Source organism: Salvelinus sp. IW2-2015, linkage group LG4p (assembly GCF_002910315.2).
Source record: "Salvelinus sp. IW2-2015 linkage group LG4p, ASM291031v2, whole genome shotgun sequence".
NCBI classification, from domain to species: Eukaryota; Metazoa; Chordata; class Actinopteri; order Salmoniformes; family Salmonidae; genus Salvelinus; species Salvelinus sp. IW2-2015.
Window position 1 is genome coordinate 4,491,469 of NC_036841.1, and position 23,996 is coordinate 4,515,464.

The window sequence follows — 23,996 nt, forward strand, 5'->3', positions numbered from 1 at the left end:
ACCTTGTGAAGATGCTGGAGGAAACAGGTACAAAAGTATCTATATCCAAGAGTAAAACGAGTCCTATATYGACAACCTGAAAGGCCGCTCAGCAAGGAAAAAGCCACTGCTCAAAAACCGCCATAAAAAAGCCAGACTACGGTTTGCAACTGCACATGGGGACAAAGATCATACTTTATGGAGAAATATCTTCTGGTCTGATGAAACAAAAATATAATTGTTTGGCCATAATGACCATTGTTATGTTTAGAGGAAAAAGGGGGATGCTTGCAAGCTGAAGAACACCATCCCAACCGTGAAACATTGGGGTGGCAGCATCATGTTGTGGGGGTGCTTTGCTGCAGGTGGGACTGGTGCACTTCACAAAATAAATGGCATCATGAGGGAGGAATATTATGTGGATATATTGAAGCAACATCTCAAATCATCAGTCAGTAAGTTAAAGCTTGGTCGCAAATGGGTCTTCCAAATGGACAATGACCCCAAGCATACTTCCAAAGTTGTGGCAAAATGGYTTRAGGAYAACAAAGTCAAGGTATTGGAGTGGCYATCACAAWGCCCTGACCTCAATCCTATAGAAMATTTGTGGGCAGAACTGAAAAAGCGTGTGCGAGCAAGGAGGCCTGCAAACCTGACTGTTACACCAGCTCTGTCAGGAGGAATGGGCCAAAATTCATCCAACTTATTGTGGGAAGCTTGTGGAAGGCTACCCATAACGTTTGACCCAAGTTAAACAATTTAAAGGCAATGCTACCAAATACTAAGTGAGTGTAAGTAAACTTCTGACCCACTGAGAATGTGATGAAAGAAATAAAGGCTGAAATATATCATTCTCTACTATTATTCTGACATTTCACATTCTTAAAATAAAAGTTGTGATTCTACTTCAACTGTATGTATGTATGTATGTACTCCTGACTTCCTACTACCCAGTCCTATCCTATCCCAGTCTTGTTGTTTATGTGGGGTGTCGCCTCATACGGTGTCAGCCAACCCATTCAAGACAAAGCCTGTGAGATTAGCACTGTTAGCACTGTGCTGCTAATTGTTATTAATGGCCCCAGTTGCTGCTGAYGAGGCACTTTACTAGATCTCTCCTTCTCTCAAGCTTTAGTCTCTCTCCCTGTCCTATATTGTTACACAGTTCTCTTTAGGCAGCAGCATGGAAATGGCTAACTCCCTAATTTCCCATAACATCATCTCTCCCTTCATACCTCTCTTTCAGCTAGCCAAGCGTTAACACCCCAGGTAACACTTTGCATGCTAATGCTACATAACCAGACAGGAGGGAAGGAGGGAGGGATGGAAGGGGATGAGGGACCCTCTCCTGAACGTATATCTGAGAGATGTGTGTTATATAATTTTCACTGTCAGTCAAAGTCAGGCTTACATCATAGCTTCCATCTAGATTCACCTGCTCAGTCTAGGTCATTGAAAGAGCAGGTGTTCATAATGTTTCGTAAACTCAGTGTATACCTGACTTGAATATGAACACACAGCCAAAATAGTACCACTCCTAACCTCTTACTACCCACAGTGCCCAATCATATCCTTCAAACAAATAGCTTTGCTATCATCCCTAGTCCCCATCACTGTGACACAGTACCAATCACCTCAGAGCTCATCTTCAGATACAGCTAATASCCTGTTTAGCTGGTGTGTCACCTCATACTGTGTCATTCATCTGCAGCCAACCCGTCGATGACATATTAAGCCTGTGAGCACTGTTAGCAATGTGCTGCTAATTGTTATAAGTGGTCCGTTGCTGCTGACGCGGCCCTTTACTCCGTCTCTCTTCCTGTCCTTCAGCAATAGTCTCATTGACATTGGACCCCCCATTTTGTGGTTGTGCAGAGAGCATCACACACAAGTTATCCAAAAAAGTATGGAGTTTAAAAAAACAGGTAAATTAATACTAGTTTACCCTAGACTCATTCATCTACATGAAGTCAAAGGAATAAAAGTGTAGGCTGCCTCTCACCTAGGGTGGGAGTTCTGTAACTAAGTATTTATTGATGAACCAAACAAGTCTTTATTGCTATTATCCCAAATTGTTGTTACAGAGCTCTCTTTAGGCAACAGCATGGAACTGGCCAACTCCCTAATTTCCCCTAAGATCAAAGAAAATTCAAAAATGGAGTTGATCTTCCCTTCTCCCTCCCCCCAGTTTAACTTGAACACATTTTCCGGATGGCTGTCCTTTGTAGGTGTGATGAGATGGAGATAATGGCTAACGTCGTGCAGTGGCTCAACAGACAGAAATAATGTTGTGAATCTGAACTACAGTGAATGCAACACAGCCAGCTGCACACAGAGACCAGGCACTGCTTCACAGTATGTCTCAAATGGCACCCTATTCCCTATATAGACAGTGAACTACTTTTGACGGGCCCTGGTCAAAAGTAGTGCACTATATAGGGAATAAGGTGCCATTTCTTCACAGTGGAAGAGAGGAGAAGAGCCAGGAAGCATTGCACTTCCTGTATATATTACAGCATTATGGATGCTAACCAATTAGAATGGAGGGAATGGTGGTGGGATGCGATGACTGTTACAGTATATGTGCACTGGGCAGCATCTTACAATAAATAATGCTGTAATGGAAATACTGTACGCATTCTGAAGACAAGGCAATCTGCTGCACCTGTAGCTCTGTGTGGCTTTTAAAAAGGAGCACCCCCGCCCCACCCTTTTCCTGAAATGACCGACAGAGCGAGTGTGTGTGTGTGTGTGTGTGTGTGTGGGGACAGGTTAATTAATCCCAAGGTATATTGTTGTGATGTTGATGGAACCAGGCAGTAACATCTAAGCTAGAGATAATGAGGTTTAGCTGGAGCCAGTCAGAGTAAATCATTTGTTTGGTCTTCCAGGCCCTGGATGACTAAGAGGGATGGGCTCAGGAGAACCAGGATCTTGCTCCCCTGAGTAGGAGAGTCCCCAGAGTCTTCTTCCCTACCCTGGAGGAAGAGGGCATGGCGAGAACTCCTCCATCTAGTTCCACAGAGCCTAATAACCTCTGAGCAGGCACACATATTCTTCTAGTGTCACAATCCCCCCCCTTGCGGCTCAAATTGCTCATCAAAAACAATGGTCAGAGCACTTTATTTCCTAATTAAATCAATACTGGTAATGTCTCAGAAAAAAGAGGATAAACAAAAACAAAGTAGCAGTCAGTAGTGAGTTTAGTCCTCCCTTCATGGGAACAGGAGACCAGAGTGTATTGCTTTGTCATTGGTGGACAAACCTCAATTATTGGTCGGAACAATTATGATTTTATATTCTGCCAGACAGGATGCGATTGTGATAGTCAAAGCAATTGTAATCATGTCGTACACAACAGTACTACACAATGTCTCGGCTTTGCGAAAGCACACACACGGACACACTTCATCCCATATCCCCCCCAGTGATTAATGTCCTCCGGGGGCAGTAGGGGATGCGGGCGTGGCCATCCTTCCATCCTGTGCCACCTGGCTTTACTGAGAGAGAGACAGATCTATGACTGGCAAGGCCCCCTTTTTACTAATGGGCTGACCCCTGCCTGACAACCACATCTTTTATGGTTAGGACAGGAAGGAACAGCACAACTAGAGGAAGGGGAGAAAGAGGAGGGAGGAGGACAGCGAGAGGGAAGGGCAGCAAGACTAGGAGAGAAGGGAGAGAAAGGAGGTCGAGGCGAGTATAGAGCTAAGTCGGTCTCGCTCGTGTCCAAGAGGAAGAAATAGAGGTAGTCAAATCAGGGCGGAGATCTTGATCATCAGGGCGGAGTTCTTGATTATCAGGGCGGAGTTCTTGATTATCAGGGCGGAGTTCTTGATTATCAGGGCGGAGTTCTTGATTATCAGGGCGGAGTTCTTGATTATCAGGGTGGAGAGAGAGAGTAGACAATACAGTTGGAGGGGAAATAATATTAGGGCTATTTAGTGAGATGTTTTAACATCATCTGTATCACTTCCAACAAATACACTAGTTGTGTGTTCCTACACAAAACTCTGTTGTAGCTTCTTATCAAACCATTATGGGTACAACTGCATTTAGTGAGATGCTTTAACTAAACATGGTTTTGTCATTTCATTGATCCGAAAATAACATGTCCGTTATGTCTTGATTCCTGATTTAAAACTTACTAGAAGATAAAAAAAGGGGTTGTTATGGGACATTGGCTGCGTTAGGATTATCTACCCTTCCTGAAGCATGTACTTTTAAATCCATGAGGGGGAGTGTATAAGGAATGGACTGGTGTGAGGAATATGGTGGAAACTCCTTCCAGCTAGGCTTGCACCAATCCAACGCATGATTGTTAGTGAACGAGTGCACACCACGAGAAGGGTAGAGAACTGGAACGAAGCCAGGTTGTCCATATGAAGGGACGATCTGGACGTTAGGTGTCAGGACAGGAGGACCAATAAAAATGCAGCAAATGACCATGAAGAGATTGAGGATAGTGGTTTAAAATAATTACTCTGCAAAGTCATTGGTGGAGGGACACCATAGCCAAAAGGCCTTGTCCTCATATGGCACCTGACCAGTCAGACCTCTGAAGGCCAGATGAGTCACACACACAAACAGGTGTTCCATTCCAATACAAACGGTCTTAACCTCGCACAATTACATCAGCCACAGCATCACACATGTACCACCAAAACATAGCCCATGGTAAAAAATACAAAATAAAGGCTGGATACTGCATTATGAATAACCATATATGGTATTTACCCCTTTGTTTGCACAGTTTTCCCATTTTGTCAAGAATAGATAAATGTTGCCCCAAGAGGAGATAAAACATTCAGTTTTAAAGCTGTTTTGGTAAAAGTCTGAGGGATGGGGCTGGAGAACTACTCTTACATTCATAGACAGCTCTGGATGTAAAGACTGTCCATCCACAGAATGAAAATGATAGTTTACCATGTTTTGAATGGTTCTAATTGGGTAAGAAAGTTATACTATGCTCATGTGGCATAAGTTATATTCTTCAAGAATCAATGGCTATATCTCAGAAAAGTCCCAAAAAAGGATGTATTGATCTCACAGTAGCTTTAAAAAGTTGCTAAGACCAAAAGCTTCCAGGGTCTACGGCAACAAAATWGTGAAAACTGCAAATCCACCTACATTCATAGATTATCAAATTGTTAAGCTGATTTTGTCAAACTTAGCATGCACGCACATATTAGTTCAGGAAAATACACAGGCGTCTGATTCTCACCATGGCTTGTTAGTCAAGAACCAAAAAGCAGTACTGGTACCTTGACGTCAATGAACACACAGCTACAACATTTCCACCCAGTCAGCAGATACGGTCTATTGCACAGTTAACTCCATAAAAATCTGTAATGTTGATCATGTTATTTTGGGCTCATCACAGGCATAAGAGTCAGAATCAATCAGAAAAACCATCAAAACAGAAAACGAGATGACACAAATCAACGTGAAACAACTCTCTCCACCCGGTAAAATGAAGGCAATGTTGCTCCTGGCTCTATTGGCTCCTGTAGCCGTCCACTCTCAGTAAACCCTGCCTTTAGACTGTGCTGACATCTACAACCATGACAACACCCAACCCAGCAGCATCTACCTCATTGGCCCAACGTCCGGCGTGCAGGTGTACTGGCCACTGACGGCAGGATGGACGGCACAGGCGATGGGATCACTCCGGGTGAGATGGAAGACATATTCCATCTCATCCAGGGAAGGAAGTATGAGGATGGACATGAGCTGAGGATGGACATGGAGGACTTTGAGGGGAAACGAGAGAGTTTGCCAAGTACTCCTCCTCTGTGGGTCCAGGAGCTGACGACGACACACTGCACATCGCTGGATTCACCAACGGGGGAGCAGGTGACTCAATGTCCTACCACAGCGATCAAAAGTTGACAGAGATCAAGACTTGATATTGATTTAAACTGCACTTGAGAGTTAATGAGGGCGTTCTGGTATAACGTTGGTGCTCTGACAAGCCCTAATGGTGTGTATGTTGTCGTAGCTGAATCAATCATTGTCTTCATAATGAATATATCTGTGAACCCATGTAAAGGGCTCCACTATGTCTGTACTCTAGTCATTCCCTCATTTTCCCATTTGGGGGAGGAGTATGGCAGTGTCTGGAACCATTGTATTACCCCTCTGATGATACATCTTATCTTTCATAGTGTATGACCTAGAGGTTCACTCCCCTTAGTGAGCTTCTCCAGGAGTGGGGAGAAGAGGGGGTGTATTTGAGATGGGAGTATCTAGAATTGACAATTGATATATGCCATTGGATGAGGTAATGTTTTGGTAATATGAAGTACCAAGAACGAGAAGTAGAACCTCGTCTAAGAGACCAAACTGAACGATAATTTATAGCTAATGCTATCTGGCTATGGGATACTCCTCTTTCAAGTAAAAGGCCCTTTGTGAAGTTCCTAAGATCTGTGGTTCGTCATGCGAGTTGAGAGGGGTGTATCTTGGCTATAAAAGATACTAAGTATTCTTTTGTAAGCACTCTCAGAGAATKTATTTATAGACACTGAATTGATCTGAGAGTCAAAGGGCTATGGTGAAGCTCATATAATTAAAGATGGAGTTTAAAATATAACTCTGACTTGTGTGTGGTTTGTAAACTCTTTCCATTTAGTAATACAGGAAATTACCACGAAAATGTATGGGGAGTTGATGATTACTTCCTTCCAGTTGGTGTTAACTAGCGTTCCTGGAAAGATGACCTCTCTTAAGTCTATTAGCATAAGACCTGCGGTCTCTCTGGCCACTCTACAGGAGTAGTGTGACAGTGTTTTCCCATCAGTTTTACAGCTGTTGATGATCTAAAGCCTCATTTATACCCTACGCAAGTATGCAATGCAAGACTGCAATTAGCTACTCATTGAAGCTTGAGTAAAGATCCGAATCAAATGAGCTTGTAAACTTTTGAGGACTAACTATTTGGCTAGAGACAAAGACAWAGGATGTAATCCATATTAAAAAGGTGCCAAAATCAATATAAAAAGTGTCTTAATAGGGCGTTGGGCCACCACGAGCCGCTTCAATGCACCTTTGCATAGATTCTACAAGTGTCTGGAACTCTATTGGAGGGATGAAAAAAGAAAAAGTACAAAATTGGAAAATTGACATTGTAGTGCAACATGCGTCAAATTAATGAGCCAATGAAATGGCCCAATGCTGCCGTTTTTAGATCAATATGAAATAATTTCTGGGTAACAATTAAGTACCCTACYGTAATAGATTTCCATTCAAAATGAAAAAAGTTTTTGCAAAAATAATTCAAGCAAGAATTGTTCTAGGACTGTCGGAGTGGTCTGAGCAGGAAGGGGAACTGAAAACTAGCTGTTATTGGCAGAAATGTTTAAATTCTTTGTTATTGGTCTATTAATCATGGTGACAGCTGGGTGAGGATAGTGGTGAGGGGGTAAGGAGGACAGCTGGGTGAGAGTGAGGAGAGGTTGACACCCACCTGACAAAGCTGTTATTAGAGGTTGGGTGAATTAATAAAAGGCAAGGTGACCAATGGAAGGAAGAAAGGATGACTGGTAAAAGTCTGGGCCTTCACCGTCAGTCTTCTATGGTGCTCAGCTAGTAAATCATTAGGTGCAGAAGGTGGAGGTGCAGAAGGTGCAGAAGGTGGAAACTGTTGAGAGCTGAGGCGGAAGCTGATTCATGGCATTTTTATAAGCGCCAATGAGACTGGGGACGGATTTATGTGTTGCGCACTCGCTCTCAGGCTATATGGTTCAGTTGTAGAGGGGAGGTAGGACAAGATAGGGATGTGTGTATCCTCGCGGCGGGCACAGCTACAACTCGGGTATTCTCCATCCCGCCTCTTAGCTCAGTGCTCTGTTGTTGCGGTCATTAAAATCAGCCATTAGTTCAAAGCGAATTCTCTGTGGTATTGCAATTTATCCTCTAGAAACCTACCTTTTCTAGGAGCAAAACTTCCCAGCAAGTGCAGAGATCAATGACTCAGTGAAGCACTAACGTCCAGTAACAACTGCATTGCGGAAGGCATCCACACACTACTGCATTCTGTCACACACTGTCCACAATGCCTCCTAAAATCAGAAAGAAACTACTTGGATTAACCTTCATAACTTTTCAGATAGAAACTTCTGTACTGTCTTGATAACTTTTCCGAGATAAAGGGGGTGAGTGAGCAGATCGATGCCAGATTAGGAAATCAAATAGCTAATTAAACAGGCATGGCTACAAGGCTCAGTGGTGCTGTCAATCATCCAGTGAGGAAAACTGACCCYGTTATGTGATCAATCAAATTGGACCTCATGTGATTCATCAACCATGATCAATCAGCCTCAGCTCTGCTATGAGTATGTCAGTTTCATTGATGGACCAAACAAGGCAGATATTGGAGAAAGATACTTTTTAAACAAAAATAAAAACCACAGTCTTGCTACAGCTTCTCGTCGGGACTGGGACTGTGTGTGTGAGAGATTTATGTCCACGCTACTGAGAACTGACACAAACGGAGGGAGAAATGGTGTGTGTGAGAGAGTACTGGCATGAGGGGTGATGGGGAGACACCATGAGGAAGAAAAGGAGGTAGAGGAAATCGCGTGAGTGTGAAAAAGACTGGATATACACCGAGTGTACAAAACATTAAGAACATCTTCCTGATATTGAGTTGCACCCCCCTTTGGTGTCGAAAGCCTTCCACAGGGATGCAGGCCCATGTTGACTCCAATGCTTCCCATAGTTGTCAAGTTGGCTGGATGTCCTTTGAGTGGTGGACCATTCTTGATACACACGCAAAACTGTTGAGCATGAAAATCCCAGCAACGCACCTACCACCATACACTGTTCAAACGCACTTAAATCTTTKGACTTGCCCATTCACCCACTGAATGGCACACATACACACAATCCATTCCTCAATTGTCTCAAGGCTTAAAAATCCTTCATTATAGCTTAGCATAGCTTTCACCTGGATTCACCTGGTCAATCTATTTAATGGAAAGAGCAGGTGTCCTTAATGTTTTGTACATTCAGTGTACATGTACAGGACTGTCGATTCCTTCACTTTTCATGCCAATAAAGTTTCTTGAATTGAAAGAAAGAGTGCATGAGACAGCGCTCGCTCTCATTCCACCACTGTGGCCCATCTCACATCTGCCACTACTGAGACAGAACAGAACTACGTGAAACCACAGTAGCACTTATGGGTCTCTCAGCTTCTGGATGTCAAAAAAAAGAAGAAGGTACAAGGCAAAGACAAGCCATCACACCACTGAGCCTGTACCCACTGAGAAGTGGGACTGATGAATGTGGTGTTCTATAAATTGAGGCAACATCAAGTACGCAATAATTTTGCCATGCCTAGGTCATATCCATATAGTCTTCACTTAGTTATGAGGTTTGAGGTTAAATTAAAATCACACAACCATGTGTGTATATACAGTGCATTCAAAGTATTCAGACCCCTTCCTTAACGGTTAGAACATTTTGTTACGTTACTGCCTTATTTAAAATTGATTAAATTGTGTTTTTTGGGGGTCAATCTACACACAACACCCCATAATGACACAGCAAAAAAAAGGTTTTTAGAAAGCACTGAAAATTAACAATTACATAAAGTATTCAGACCCTTTATTCAGTACTTTGGCAGCGATTACAGCATAAATTCTTTGTGGGAATGACGCTACAAGCTTGGCACACCTGTATTTGGGGAGTTTCTCTATTCTTCTCTGCAGTTCCACAAGCTCTGTCAGTTTGGATCGGGAGCATCGCTGCACAGCTATTTTCAGTTCTCTCCAGAGATGTTCGATCGGGTTCAAGCCCGGGCGTCTCAAGGATATTGAGACTTTTCCCGAAGCCACTCCTGCGTTGTCTTGGCTGTGTGCTTAGGGTCGTTGTCCTGTTGGGAGGTGAACACTCACCCCAGTCTAAGGTCCTGAGCGCTGTGGAGCAGGTTTCCATCAAGGGTCTCTGTACCTTGCTCTGTTCATCTTTGCTTTGATCCTGACTAGTCTCCCAGTCCCGGAAAAACATCCCCATAGCATGATGCTGCCACCAACATGCTTCACCGTAGGAATGGTATTGGCCAGGTGATTAGCGGTGCCTGGTTTCCTCCAGACGTGACGCTTGGCATTCAGGCCTAAGAGTTCAATCTTGGTTTCATCAGACTCTTTCACATTGTCTGAGAGTCCTTTGGGTGCCTTTTGGCAAACTCCATGTGCCTTTTACTGAGGAGTGGCTTCCGTCTTGCCACTCTACCATAAAGGCCTGATTGGTGGAGTGCTGGAGAGATGGGTTGTCCTTCTGGAAGGTTCTCCCATCTCCACAGAGGAACTCTGGAGCTGTCAGAGTGACCATCGAGTACTTGGTAACCTCCCTGACCAAGGCACTTCTCCCACAATTGCTCAGATTTGGACGGGCAGCCAGCTCTAGGAAGAGTCTTTGGTGGTTCCAAACTTCTTCCATGTAAGAATGATGGAGGTCACTGTGTTCTTGGGGATCTTCAATGCTGCAGAAATGTTTTGGTACACTACTCCAGATCTGTGACTCGACACAATCCTGTCTCGGAGCTCTAAGGACAATTCCTTCAACCTCATGGCCTGGTTTTTGCTCTGACATGCTGTCAACAGTGGGACCTTATATAGAGAGGTGTGTGCCTTTCCAAATCATGTCCAATCCACTGAATTTACCACCGACGGTTTTAGAAACATCTCAAGGATGCCCAATGGAAACAAGATGCACCTGAGCTCAATTGAGTCTTATAGCAAAGGGTCTGAATACTTAAGTAAATAAGGGAGCTGTTAATTTATACATTTGCTAACATTTCTGAAAACCTGTTGTTGCTTTATCATTATGGGGTAATGTGTGTAGATTGAGGATTTTTTTTTTTATAAAAAAAAAAAAAATCTATTTTAGAATAAGGCTGTAATGTAAAAATTGGGAAAAAAGTGAAGGGGTCTGAATACTTTATGAATGCACGAATACGCGTTTGTCTGTGTGTCACATACAGTCACAAAGAAACTCATGCACGGCGTAAGATTAATCCAATCACGACACCAACATGATTCTCCAAAGTTGTGCTGTCTTTCTGGTGTGTCATTTTGATTCTCCTCTATACAACGGAGTGGATTACTAAAGGGCCTGTGGATCTGCAGTTGTTTAGTGGTTTTATCTCTACAGCCACAGATACTGCCTCTAGACTACAGTTCTACTGAAATATCCCTGAAAAATGTGAGCCTTATGCAGAGAAATATATGGCTGTGTCTGAATGTGTCCTGATGTTTTCTGCTACACAAGACAAAGACAGACGACAGATTCACACACACACATCCTTTACCATCTAGCAAAGAAATTAATCACCACATGTAGTAAGAGTACTAACAAATATGTTACCAGTTATATTATAAGGCAAAAGCTTCAGCAAAAACATGTGCTCTGCTATGAAAGGCAAGGTGGGTTTACGTCAATATCAACATTATACCTGGAGCGACACGGTGGAAGTGTTCGTGCGGAATTTGCAAAGGCCATCATGTAAACACATACAAGGACACCTTACACTTCCCTCTCACATACACCTAAACTTCCACACCCAACACACATTTAAAACAGTCACCCATAAGCACAAGGAAACCACCGATGCTGTGCAATAAAATGCATTATGAAATGGATTTAAGGAATTATAAAGTGTGCTTTTAAAGCATTATGAAGAGGGTATCCAGACTTAAAACAATGAATGCGGAACATCATGCCATAGTGGCATAGTGGGTGACGATGATGCTTTTGCTACCTCCAGTACAGGGTGGGACTGGCTCTGTCTCTACCCACTCATGAGCAGTTCCTGGGCAGAGAGGAGGAGCAGGCGCGACTCCCTCTCTGGTTCCCCAGGGCTTTCCCCACTCATGCAGAGTACATTAACATATCTGGAGCTAGCATAATATGCATCAGGCCAGCCACAGGAAGTGCAGTGGTCGGAGAGAGCGAGATGAGGCAATATAAATGGAAAGAGAGCACCAGTGGGAGACAGCGTGTATGAGCTTGCTTGCGTGCGTGTGTGAGTGAGACACACAGAGATAGTGGGTGAGGGAGAGAGAGGGAGCAGACAGAAGATAACATAGCAGAGAGAGAGTGGAGGGAGATACAGAAAAAGTTAGAAGCCGGAGGGAAAATGGAGCGAGAGAGGGTGAGAAAGAGCATGAAGACGAGGTAAATTCACAGAAGCAGGATAGATAAACATAATGAGAGATGGGAAAGGTTGACAGAGAGCGGAAGGGAGGGGAAGAAACCGAGAGGAAGAGATTGAGAGAGGACTAGRGCTGTTACCATGACCGTATTACCGCCACACCCGCGGTCTTGATGCCAGTAAAATTCCACGTGACARTTTAGTCATGGTAATTAGGTTTCTCCAAGCTCTGATGGTCATTAGTAGCCTACCAAACTTGCTAACTGTTCGGTATTCAGAACACTATTGTAATTCTAATCACTCTGACAATAATGCAAATGTAATCGAAAATCTAATCAAAAACACTTCATTAGAGCCCATGAGCTCATGTTGCTCAACATTTCTACAGGCTATGCAATTGCGTGAGAAAACAGAGTTTTGATGGACTCAACTAAAAAGAGTAGGATCCCATTCGATTTTATTTAGACTAGGACTACTATTTATCAACTTTCCTAATAGTAAGCACATTGCTTCGCTTTAAAAACAGGTGCATAGCCTACCGATCTGGCATGAAAATGTGACTCGTTTCAGGAAACTAGGCGCATGTCACACGTCACTTCTTCACAGGAGCATCATTTGAACGTAAACATTTAATTTATCAAAATTCATTATCCATAAATACAAATAAAATAGTTAAATTACGAGCCTAGTTGGTTGAGCCACGGAAAAAGGATGGAACCTTCCCGCTTGCCATGATTGGCTGAGATAATGGATGGGCTGGACATGCCGGGAGATGAGCGAGGCGCTGACCTKTTGCACCCTCTACAACCACTGTGATTATTATTATTTGACCCCGAYGGTCAGCTATGAACGTTTGAWCATCTTGGCCATGTACTGTTATAATCTCCACCCGGCATAGCCAGAAGAGGACTGGCCACCCCTCAGAGCACGGTTCCTCTAGGTTTCTTCCTAGGTTCCTGCCTTTCTAGGGAGTTTTTCCTAGCCACCGTGCTTCTACATTGGTGTTACGTTCACCAGTTTCTGTGTTGTTGTGGGTTTGTATGTGTGTGTATTTCAGGAAATGGCTTCCTGAGGCAGCTGATTGGTCGGCCCCATYGCTGATTGGAGCTCTGACCCCTCCCTCTCGTCAGGGGATACAGCTTTCTCTTCCTTACAAACTCCTTCTCCAGCTTGATAAAAGCCAGTATTCCTTAGTCAGGGAAGAGAGCTTMTTTTTATGTCCTGTGTTGATTGTTGTGGTGGTCAGTGAAAGTTTTTGATATTTTGTAGCCGCTCCTTCAGAGTTATGTGTATGACAATAGGACTTAGTGTTTTTGGTTATTTAAAATGTTCAYTTAAAGAATCGACAAATTATTGTAATAAAACAGGCAGGGAGCAGGTCTCGAACCCTCGACCTTCTAGCCCGAGGTCCGGCGCGCTATCGACTGTGCCGCAAAAGCATGCTCGAACGGCAGTGTCGATTTCCCCGCTTATAAACTCAGGGTCGTTACACTACTCCCTCCTATCAAAGAGCGCGTCCTCGCGCTAGCTTGCGACTCTACGTCTTACAGGAACGCGCTCACCTGCCAAGCACACGCACTGTCGTGGATGCAAGGTCCGATCACTTCTGACACCAGTGTAATGAAACAGCAGGGAGCAGGTCTCGAACCCTCGACCTTCTAGCCCGAAGTCCGGCGCGCTATCGACTGTACTGCAAAAGCATGCTCGAACGGCAGTGTCGATTTCCGCGCTTATAAACCCAGGRTTGTTACATTATTCTGTTTCATGTGTTCCCAGTGGGGGGAAGGGGAATGCACCTTGGGAGTGTTTAGGCAAGAGGGCTGCGGGCATACATAACCCGTAGTATTTAATCTGTCTACGCACACTAGGTAAGACCTGGGCGGACCACCCCGTATTTTGGTTAGCACGCCAGGTGGTGCTTAAGGTTAGGTAAAGAGTGGGAAGGCAGGTAAGGTAGGAGGGGATTCCTTAACTTTTACTATCTTTGCTTTGGTTCCGKCCAGCCCCTTCTCCCCACATTACCGTGTTAAGGAATAATAAATTCCCTGTAAACGGTATTTCTCTGCCTCTGTCGTCCTTCCCCGCACCTACGATCACACTTTTTTCACTCCACTGGGAGTTGATGTAGCGGGGTGTTGCGTTCCCCCCTCCAAGAGGCGTACGTAACAATCTGCATAGCTTGCTGTTTGGGGTTTTAGGCTGGGTTTCTGTATAGCACWGTGACCGGCTGATGTAAAAAAGGCTTTATAAATACACTTGATTGATTTGGATTGGTCTGCCATGTAGCATGYGTTTGTCTATAACGTGAGCTGTTCAGTATGTGTTGACAGTCCTTTCTACCGCGCCATTTTTGAAAGATATAACGTTAGCCATCGAGAACTACAAARGTTTTGCTGCTTTTTTCAACATTGACACCCTGAACTTACTTAGCATGCGCTATCAACAGATCAGTTGGAAAGTGATGGGCTACTTTCTGCACACGCCACGGTCAATATGAACCGGATTGACTTGACAACGCTGGCCAAACAAGAYGTAGCTACAAACAAAACGGCGTTAAATGGTTCCAGTCTGTCGTAAAGCGTTCATCCATGYATGTAAGAGTCTAGCTACATTTTCAGATAAGTTCATCTTTTTCATTAGGTTATTTTTATTGCTAGTTAAAGCATACTGTTAGTTAGCTAGCAAACGTTAGCTTGTTGGCTTGCTAGCTAATGTTACATGTATGATCTGTGTAGTAATATTATATGAATCAGAACTATTTACATTGCTAGTTATAGCCTAATATTAGCTAGMTAACATTAAATCTAGTTTGTTAGCTTTAGCTACCTGCAGATTCCTACTACAGCGATGACAATGTTTGTATTGGTAGTAGTATGAGTTGGGATTATGCCGGGTCATTGTCAAAAAAAGGAAGAAAAAAAGACTCCACTTCGGCAGGATATTTACATGACCTATTAAATTAGCCAGGTGTGTCTGGGGGTGATTACAGCCATCTATTGTGTGTACATGTCTCGACAACAGTGACCCATCCTCTTAGCTATATGTGGCTGGGGGGTGGTTATAGCATTTCTTTCACATGACCCATCAATTTGGACAAGTGTGTCGGGTAAGCATCATCTAAYGATAATASTTTCTGGACACTTGTTTTTGGTACCACTTCACTGTACCGTTTACACTTTCTGTATCCTGTGCATGAGAAAATATCCTGTGTTTTATTAAGCTACGTTCAATTGTATTGTTCATACTATAAAATAAAGAATTAAGCAAATATTGTCTGCTAAATAAACTAGTGTAGCCCACAGCCATGTGGCATATTTCTTCATATTTTTTTTAGACTTGTCTAAAACAAATAATGGATTTATTGTGATGGTGTAGGCTATATTACATTGATTTATTTGCCTTTTTAAAATGTAAATGTTTGTTCCAAAAGGTCTGCATCAGAGGCTTGTTTGGAAGCCAGGAGATGCTAAACGTGTTTATGCTAATTAACGCTCAATTACCACGAGTATGGCAGTTATTTTCTTGACAATCACTGGCAGACAAAATGAATGACACAACCCTAAAGAGGACTAGTAGTCCAGAGAAACATCTAAGCCATATGTCTGTTTAGCCCTGAGTTGATACTGCAGACATTCATTCACCAGTGAGAAAAAGAGAATCAATTATAGAAAAATAACAAGAGCAGAGAATCTCTCACTGCTAGTCTCTGAAACAGAGTGCTGAGTCACTGGCCTGTAGGCCTCCAGCCACCTTTGTTTCTTCTGTCCATGAGAGACTACAGATTGACAGACACTKATTTAGTGTGGAAATTATATTTTCCAGCCCTGAAAAGGTATTTCCCAATAGAAAAGAGAGGACTGGATCCCTTGCCTCCTTCCTGTCTCAAACAGCACATAAATAATAGGAACATGTTCTGCCTTTAAGCAGTACAGGATTCTGCTGGAGGCAAGACTGAAATGGCCAGGGATGGATGATTACCAGGCTGGAAACAGAATGAGAGAACAGCAGAGAAAGAGAAAAGGAGTGGCGTGAGAGTGACAAAGGGAAAAATCTGTAAGGGAGCTGCAATCAGCAGAGCCACAACCAAAATCAGTTTGTCACTCTGGACTGATTGRTCCTGCAGCCCGCTCCTCACTTCCCCTCATTTAAATCATGACCAGACCTCTCTTTACAGATAGTGAGCGAAAGGAAGAGGCTATGTAATGGAAAGAGCGCATGAGTGGGAGACAGTACGAGGGTGCGTGTCTGCGTGCATGCGAGAGATTAAGACATGGGCCTAAACACTACGGCACAACACACTTCAAGGCCCCGGCCATAGCTGATAAGACAAGTGTTCTCTTTGGGGAAAACAAACAGACTCTCCCACTCTCCTCCTCTTCTCTGAGAGACGGGGAACTAGGGAGTAACGTAGTGGAGGACAAAACACTCACAGGAGTTCCCCTAGCCATTTTGGTACACAGTGAAAAGTCTACTCTCCAACTTCACAGAGCCAGTCACTTTCCACCCAAATCTGATTACAAAATGGATAGGTTTTAATAGATATTACATGTACTGTACTCTGATTTTAACATAAGTTATAGCATATACACAACTTAGGTATAGGCCTATAGTGTTTTCAGATCCCCTTTCAGTCAATGAGTATCCACATCCAAAACTAGCCTTCACCATTCACAAATACTATGGCTTCAGATGGGACAGTGGAGAATTATGTTTATAATATCTCACAGTGACACCATACTAGGGCTGTGGCGATCATGAAATTGTCAGCCGGTGATTGTCAAGCAAATAACTGTTGGCCTGACAGTAATTGACCGTTAATGAACATKAACACATTTAGCATCTCCTGTCTTCCACACATAGCCTACAAGCCACTGAAGCAGACTTTTGGAACACCTACATTTTAAAAAGTCTAATAACGCCATGTAATATAGCCTACAACTTCACAACAAATCCATTACTTATTTTAGACAGGTCTAAAGAAGCATGATATGAAGAAAATGTAGTCTATTTCAGAAGAACAGAACAGCATACTCTGAGTTGTTCTTATGCCGATGACAACAGTGGTAGGCCTGATCACCCACAACGACGAGACAGCCTATAGGGAGGAGGTCAGACCTGGCCGTGTGGTGTCAGGACAACCTCCTCTCCCTCAACGTGATGAAGACAAAGGAGATGATTGTGGACTACAGGAAAAAGACCGAGCACGTCCCCATTCACGTCGACGGGGCTGCAGTGGAGCAGCTTGAGAGCTTCAAGTTCCTTGGTGTCCACATCACCAACAAACTAACATGTTCCAAGCACACCAAGACAAGTCGTGAAGAGGGCATGACAAAACCTATTCCCCCTCATGAGACTAAAAAGATTTGGCATTGGTCCTCAAAAGGTTCTACAGCTGCACCATCGAGAGCATCCTGACTGGTTGCATCACTGCCTGGTATGTCAAAAAAGGTAAATAGAAAACACTTCAACAATAGTTGCAAACAAAATAAATGTAGGCCTAAAATATAGATTTGTAGGGGCTTGCCTGTTTTGCATGTTATTTTGGCATTAATGGTAGCCTAGTGGTTAGAGCGTTGGACTAGTAACCGAAAGGTTGCAAGTTCAAATCCCCGAGCTGACAAGGTACAAATCTGTCGTTCTCTGCCCCTGAACAGGCAGTTAACCCACGGTTCCTAGGCCGTCATTGAAAATAAGAATTTGTTCTCAACTGACTTGCCTAGTTATATAAAGGTAAAACAAAATTTAAAAAAAACATATCATTTTGCATTTGTTACCTTGGGTCAAGTGTTAGCGCCAACTCACGAAACCCCCGTTTCTCGACCGTGTACATTGGGRCCATGTCTTTGCAAATCTAAGTTGTAACAGCAGCTGTTATCTCCTTCCATCTTCGTGATTCTTTGCCATATGGTGTGCTGCGGGCAACATTTGAGTCGGTGGTTTGTTTTGAGCACTCGACTGTACTTTTTTKGGGTCTCATCCATAGACTCTCCGTACGGTTTCACATGATTCTTGCGTAGGTGGTAAAAGAGGTTAGTGGTGTTTGAGCCTGTTGTCGGGACCGGCCTGCGGCATATTTTGCAGAGGACGGTTTTCTGGTCCTTGTCAGACTTTTCATACCCAAACCACGTCCATGCGACCGAAGTAGCMCCTCTTTTAGGTACGACCTCCGTGTCTCTGTGCTCTGCGTCACATTCACTCTCCATGTTTGTTTGTGTTGCAAATTTTGGAAGAACGCAAAGCATCGTCCAATTGACTAAATATATTGCCGTAAAGAGCGATTTGCGACACAACGAAATAAACGATAGAGCATAATATGAAACGATAGACGTTTTTCACAAAGCCCTACTAGAGGGTAGTGCGAACGGCCCAGTACGTCACTGGGTCCAAGCTTCCTGCCATCCAGGACCTCTATACCAGGCCGTGTCAGAGGAAGGCCCTAAAAATTGTCAAAGACTCCAGTCACCCTAGTCATAGATTGTTCTCTCKGCTACCRCACKGMAAGCRGTACCAGAGTGCAAAGTCTAGGTCCAAGAGGCTTCTAAACAGCTTCTACCCCCAAGCCATAAGACTCCTGAACATCTAATCAAATGGCTAACCAGACTATTTGCATTGCCCNACACTGCTACTCTGTTGTCATAATCTATGCATAGTCACTTCCAATAACTACATACAGGGAGGTACCGGTTAGTTTAGTATTTTTGGGGAAACTGCATTGTTGGTTGGGGGCTCGTAGGTAAGCATTTCACTGTAAGGTCTACAATTGTTGTGTTCGGCGCATGTGACTAATAACATTTGATGTCAGGTCCTGATCTGGCTATGCCAATTGGCTGTGGGCTACACTGGTTCATTTAAGCCAATTGGCTGTGGGCTACACTGGTTCATTTAACAGACAATATTTGCTTAGAATTCCATGGCATTATTTTATAGTATGAAGAATACAAAGCTAAATAAAATAAAGGATATTTCACCCAAACAAGTTGAGGCTTATTCTGTGGTAAGCGGTTAACAAAGACATAGGTTTTCCATAGGTACTCCTATATGCTTAATTTAGAGTTAATAATGAAAACGTAGTTGTTCAACAAACATTGGGCTATATGTTTTGATTTTTAATACATTGTAAGGCTGCATGATGCAACTAATGTTGATTTGTAAAAAAAGTAGCATGAAAAGCAAAGGCTCTGCTTTGTTTTTTCTGAAGGCTGTACACACTTCATCAGTCTCATTCACAATTTGAAAATCACTTGATAATGCCTCAAACTTCAAGGCGGCATCCCTTTAGTGTGACCCTAATGCGCCCTAAAAAAAATCCATGCCTTTTGCGGCCATTATGCCTTTCTCCCTGAGTGCTGCACGCTCCAAATCACCTCTCACTCACACGGCTCTCCATCATGTGATCGGGTCTTTCCAACAGGCTACAAGTGAAGACCGACACATCGGACAGAACTACGTGCGTCTTTATCCAATTCTGAGGTGCATATTGAAGATATTGAAAGAACTGTCCACATTTACTTTGTCAGCCAACAAGATGCGTAGGCCTAACGAACAGCAAAAGCAGTAGCCTATGTCAATTTACTATCCCCCATAGTACAAAAGTTGACCTATTCTGTGCAAGAAATAAATATTCAAAACAGTCTGGGACAGTTGTGGGATGCGATAGATCCCAAATTATTACCACCACTAGCATCAAAAAAAACTTTTAGCTTAAAATGTTGATAAACTATTAGGCTATTTCTTCACATAAGCGCAGAAATGCGCAYACRGCAGTAGGCGCGAATGTTCCATTAGCGGAAAACACCATTATCAAAGGTCACCGTTTGGTAGGCTACTAATGACCATCAGCAGCATCAGAGCTTGGAGAAGCCTAATTATTGTGATTAAACGGTCACGTGGAAATTGACTGCCTTCATGACCGGTAATACGGTTACCACAACAGCCCTACACCAGACTGCACCAAGCAGGGGTCCCAGGAAGTCTTATGTTCTGTGTGGTTTCATATGGTGCCCATTCATTTAGTCTGTTCCTCAATGAAACATTGTGTGTCCTACAGGTCAACCAGTGAATACAGAAATTGGAGTTAGTAATAAATAAAGAAATACAACTCCTGCAGGGACAGTGCCTCTGCATTTCTGGCCTGGGCATTCGGTGTATATCCTGACAGCCTATCATTTTCATCTGCCAAGGTAAGGTTTACCTCCTGTAGAGTAATGTACTTAGGGCAAGGAGTTTTTCCTGACCATGGGAAACTGGGCMCGCACGCACTGCACCCAAGCTCAAACATTTCCACTGCTCTACGGAGCAGAGCTGAAAACCTTGATAGGGKCCGAAGGAAGAAATACTTCCCATTTGTTTGTGTCTAAACCTCTTTAGGCCATTACCACAGCASCCAGTAACATATTTCATCTCTTCTTTCCTCCATCCCTCTTTCCTGCCCTCTCTTTAATACAATAGCTCTAAGGTAATAGAATCACGCCCACTAAGCTACAGCTCTCTCCTCCTTATTCTTCATTGGTGCAGTAAGGGAAAGTCCTCCCTGTTATCTCCTGTGGTTAACATGGTATTATCCCTAAATCACATCATCATAATATCATGTGCTGCTCCCAGCTTGTTGTGTGGTGAGGCTGTGTACCAGTACCGCGACTGCAAATATTAACACATTTTCCTAGATTGTATTGAATGTTTGATTATATGTCTGAGCTGGCACAGAGCTCAGATACTACTAATGACATARATGGCCTCCGCTCTTAGACAGGCTCTGGGGACTGGTCTAGGATCAGACCAAGGTTCTCTACCAAAGCATCGTGAGACAGAACTTTACCCAGATGACCTCCACGTGCCATCTTTTCTCAATGTAATGAGGGCAACAATAATATGCGCACTATGCAGCTGTGACATTAACAATGGATATTAGAAATTATAAACTAGGTGGTCTGAGCCCTGAATGCCGATTGGCTCAAAGCCGTGGTATATGACAACAACAAAAAACACACTTGTTACTGTTCTAATTACGTTGGTAACCAGCTTATAATAGCAATAAGGCACCTCAGGGGTTTGTGGATAATGGCAAATATACCACGGCTAAGGGCTGTATCCAGGCACTCTGCRTTGCGTCCTGCAAAAGAACAGGCCTTTGCCATGGTATAATGGCCATATACCACATCCCCCTCGAGCCTTATTGCTTAATTATATTGTGCATCTGCAGCATTTCAAATAAGTGCTATTTCAAGTGCTGCAGTTCTGCCTTATAAATGTTATAAACCTGACACTCAAGACAGATTCAGCAGCTGTCCCCATGCCCTTCTTATTGTCATGTAGTTAAATCACATTAATGTACACTACAACAGGATAATGTGTTTGTAGAGGTTTTGTTTGATTTCTTTACTTTATTTAATGTTCTGCACTGGCAGTTCTGTTCATGGGCCATCTCTTTCATTCACAGAGAGGGAAACTGGCTGCTTCACAAACAAAACCTGCATCAGCAGCACCCGATTAAATAATACCCAGTCAAACAGGTCTTCCACCAACACAGCGTTTTGTAAGGATTCCTTTGGTACTAAAGTAAACAGCACACAGGGTGTAATGCTGGTGATAACAATGCTGAGAAGTGGACCCTGCCGTCAGAGGCAACTGCTGAGACAGTCACACACACAAAAACCATGGGTCCCCTTACACTACCGTCACTATCAAATTACACACAGAAAAATACAGTACTTGAATGAKCACATTCAGTGCAGTAACTGGAAAAATACCATTCAGCAAATTGTGACAGAATAGTCAGACAGGTTCTTTAATGAATGGAGGTTTGTGTGTATCTAGAGAAACTGCTATTTGGGGACAATCATCAGTTTAACCAGGACACACCGGGGTTAGTAGAAGAGAGCAGACCAATCATTATAGTTCTCCGTTATGCCTAAATTGTCCCCTCAGTCAGATGAAGGTTTGCAAGACCTCCCTCCTGACACATGCAACTCTGTAGTTAATGTGTGTGTGTGTCCCACGCTGATAGCAAATTGACTACACAGAGGTAAACAAAGAATTAACCCTTGAATCCAAGTGCTCCATGTCAGGCCATTAAAGTTGAGATAGTGCAATATGATAAAATGATAGAACTGTGTGGTGCTTATGGTCTGACCTTCTACAGTATGTCCACACTGACTGGGAGTAACCTTCCTGAACTCAAATGTATAGTGGTACTATAAAGACATGACCGTGTGTGTTTGGTCGGGTTTGAGGGATTTGACCTTCAGGAGTTATTGCCTTGCTATATTTATGGGAGAATAATACACAGCATGAATTATTTTATTCATTAATTAGTCTGAATTAATTMACTTGCATGCAAAAGCCAATTAGGCCTAAATGTCCCTTTACCTTAAATCTCTTTTTTCCTCTTACATTTCCTTAAAACAGATCGTTAACTTAAGCAGCCAAGTTGCTGTCTACTAAAAAATATCAAGATCACACTCCCTGATTTATACACCAAAACAACATTACCCGAGCTCTACCTTTAAAATGAAAAACCCAAACAGCTTCCCATCTGTCCTTTTGGGATCAGAACTGCTTAAGCAGTGGTTAGCAAGCAAACAGCAAGAGCAGGGAGATCATTTCAGAGTTATTCAAAATGGCTGACTTCACCCATCAACATGAGTTATCCCAGCACTGTGCTGCAGACTGCTATTGGCTTCTGGGAAGTAGCAGCTCCTGAGAACTGATACAGTTCTGAGAACTGCTCTTGTTTATAAGAACTTCAGAAAAAGCTTGAGAGAATAATTGTGAGATGATAGTATGGGTACTTGGTGAATACTGCAAGATGATATTGCGAGGTAATCTGGTCATTTAGGGGCACAAAAAGTCAGGAGCAGTGTGTGTGTGCGTGTGTGTTCGTTCAGGATCGTACTTTCTCAGGTGTTCATGCTCCTTCAGAAACAGTTCTGTTCTTCTGTTGTTCACTCCTGAGCCACTCTTGTATGTCCTGTTGGACAGAAAGAGAGAATGGGTTGAATTCATATGATACTGTGCATATAAATTAGTCAGACACACAAACAACTCAAGATGACATCACTGCTATGACCATCTGAAATATTTACTGACAAATTGATCCTGATTAAAGTATTACCAAATTCAGCCACGATTGTATTAAACACTTCATCTATGGATTCATCCTTGTGACCATTTGAAACAAGGTTTGTCTGAATCAAGGTTAGTCTATGCAGCTACAGTCCAAGCAAACAGGCACAGTGTGGTAAAAAGGACTACTTCATGTATAATAGGAGTACAGCAATGCTGAGGAGGTGGTTTAAAGAGCCAGCCTGGCCTGAATGGAAAACACTGAGGAGGGTTTCTCCGGTTGTCAACATCACCATGTAAGCTAATGGGCAGGGTCATTCAGCTCGCCCTCTCCCCCTACCACCACTGCTGCTGGGGGGAGAGCAAAAGCGAGTAATTAGAGCGAAATAGCAGCATGGGAGAAGTACAATGGAAATAGATGTGAAAAGATAGTAATGGAATGGTCCACATCTCAGAAGGATTGGCTCATCATTGCTACAGTAACAACCTTAGAGGTCCTGCTGGTCATTACGCTAACACTTGCTAGCATTGGCTCGCGAAACTACCTCTAACTTCCTCCATACTGGACACAAATGCTTAAAAATGAGATCCAAAAGTACAACTGACTCTTTGGAATTAGATACCATTGCCAAAACCTCGAAGTATCCCTTTAAGATGGCTGGAGCCATGTGTGTGCGTGGTATTGTTAACAGACAGAGAGCCCTCATCTCCTGACCACTTAAGCAGCCACACACACCCAGTCAGGTCTGCTAATGCAGATGGGTCTACTGCCACCTAGTGGGTAACAGGGGAATAT

General features: G+C 43.2%; 1 protein-coding gene across 3 annotated transcripts in view; it reads right to left on the reverse strand.

Moving 5' to 3' along the window:
• The window catches only part of LOC111959334 (Golgi SNAP receptor complex member 1), a 51,952-nt gene that overhangs the window by 18,726 nt on the left and 9,230 nt on the right, over positions 1 to 23,996 (reverse strand). For all 3 annotated transcript variants that reach the window (XM_023980837.2, XM_023980843.2, XM_023980850.3), the window contains exon 6: positions 23,031 to 23,105. In XM_023980837.2, coding sequence (XP_023836605.1) covers positions 23,031 to 23,105 — 75 coding nt within the window. The remainder of the gene's footprint in view (positions 1 to 23,030; positions 23,106 to 23,996) is intronic.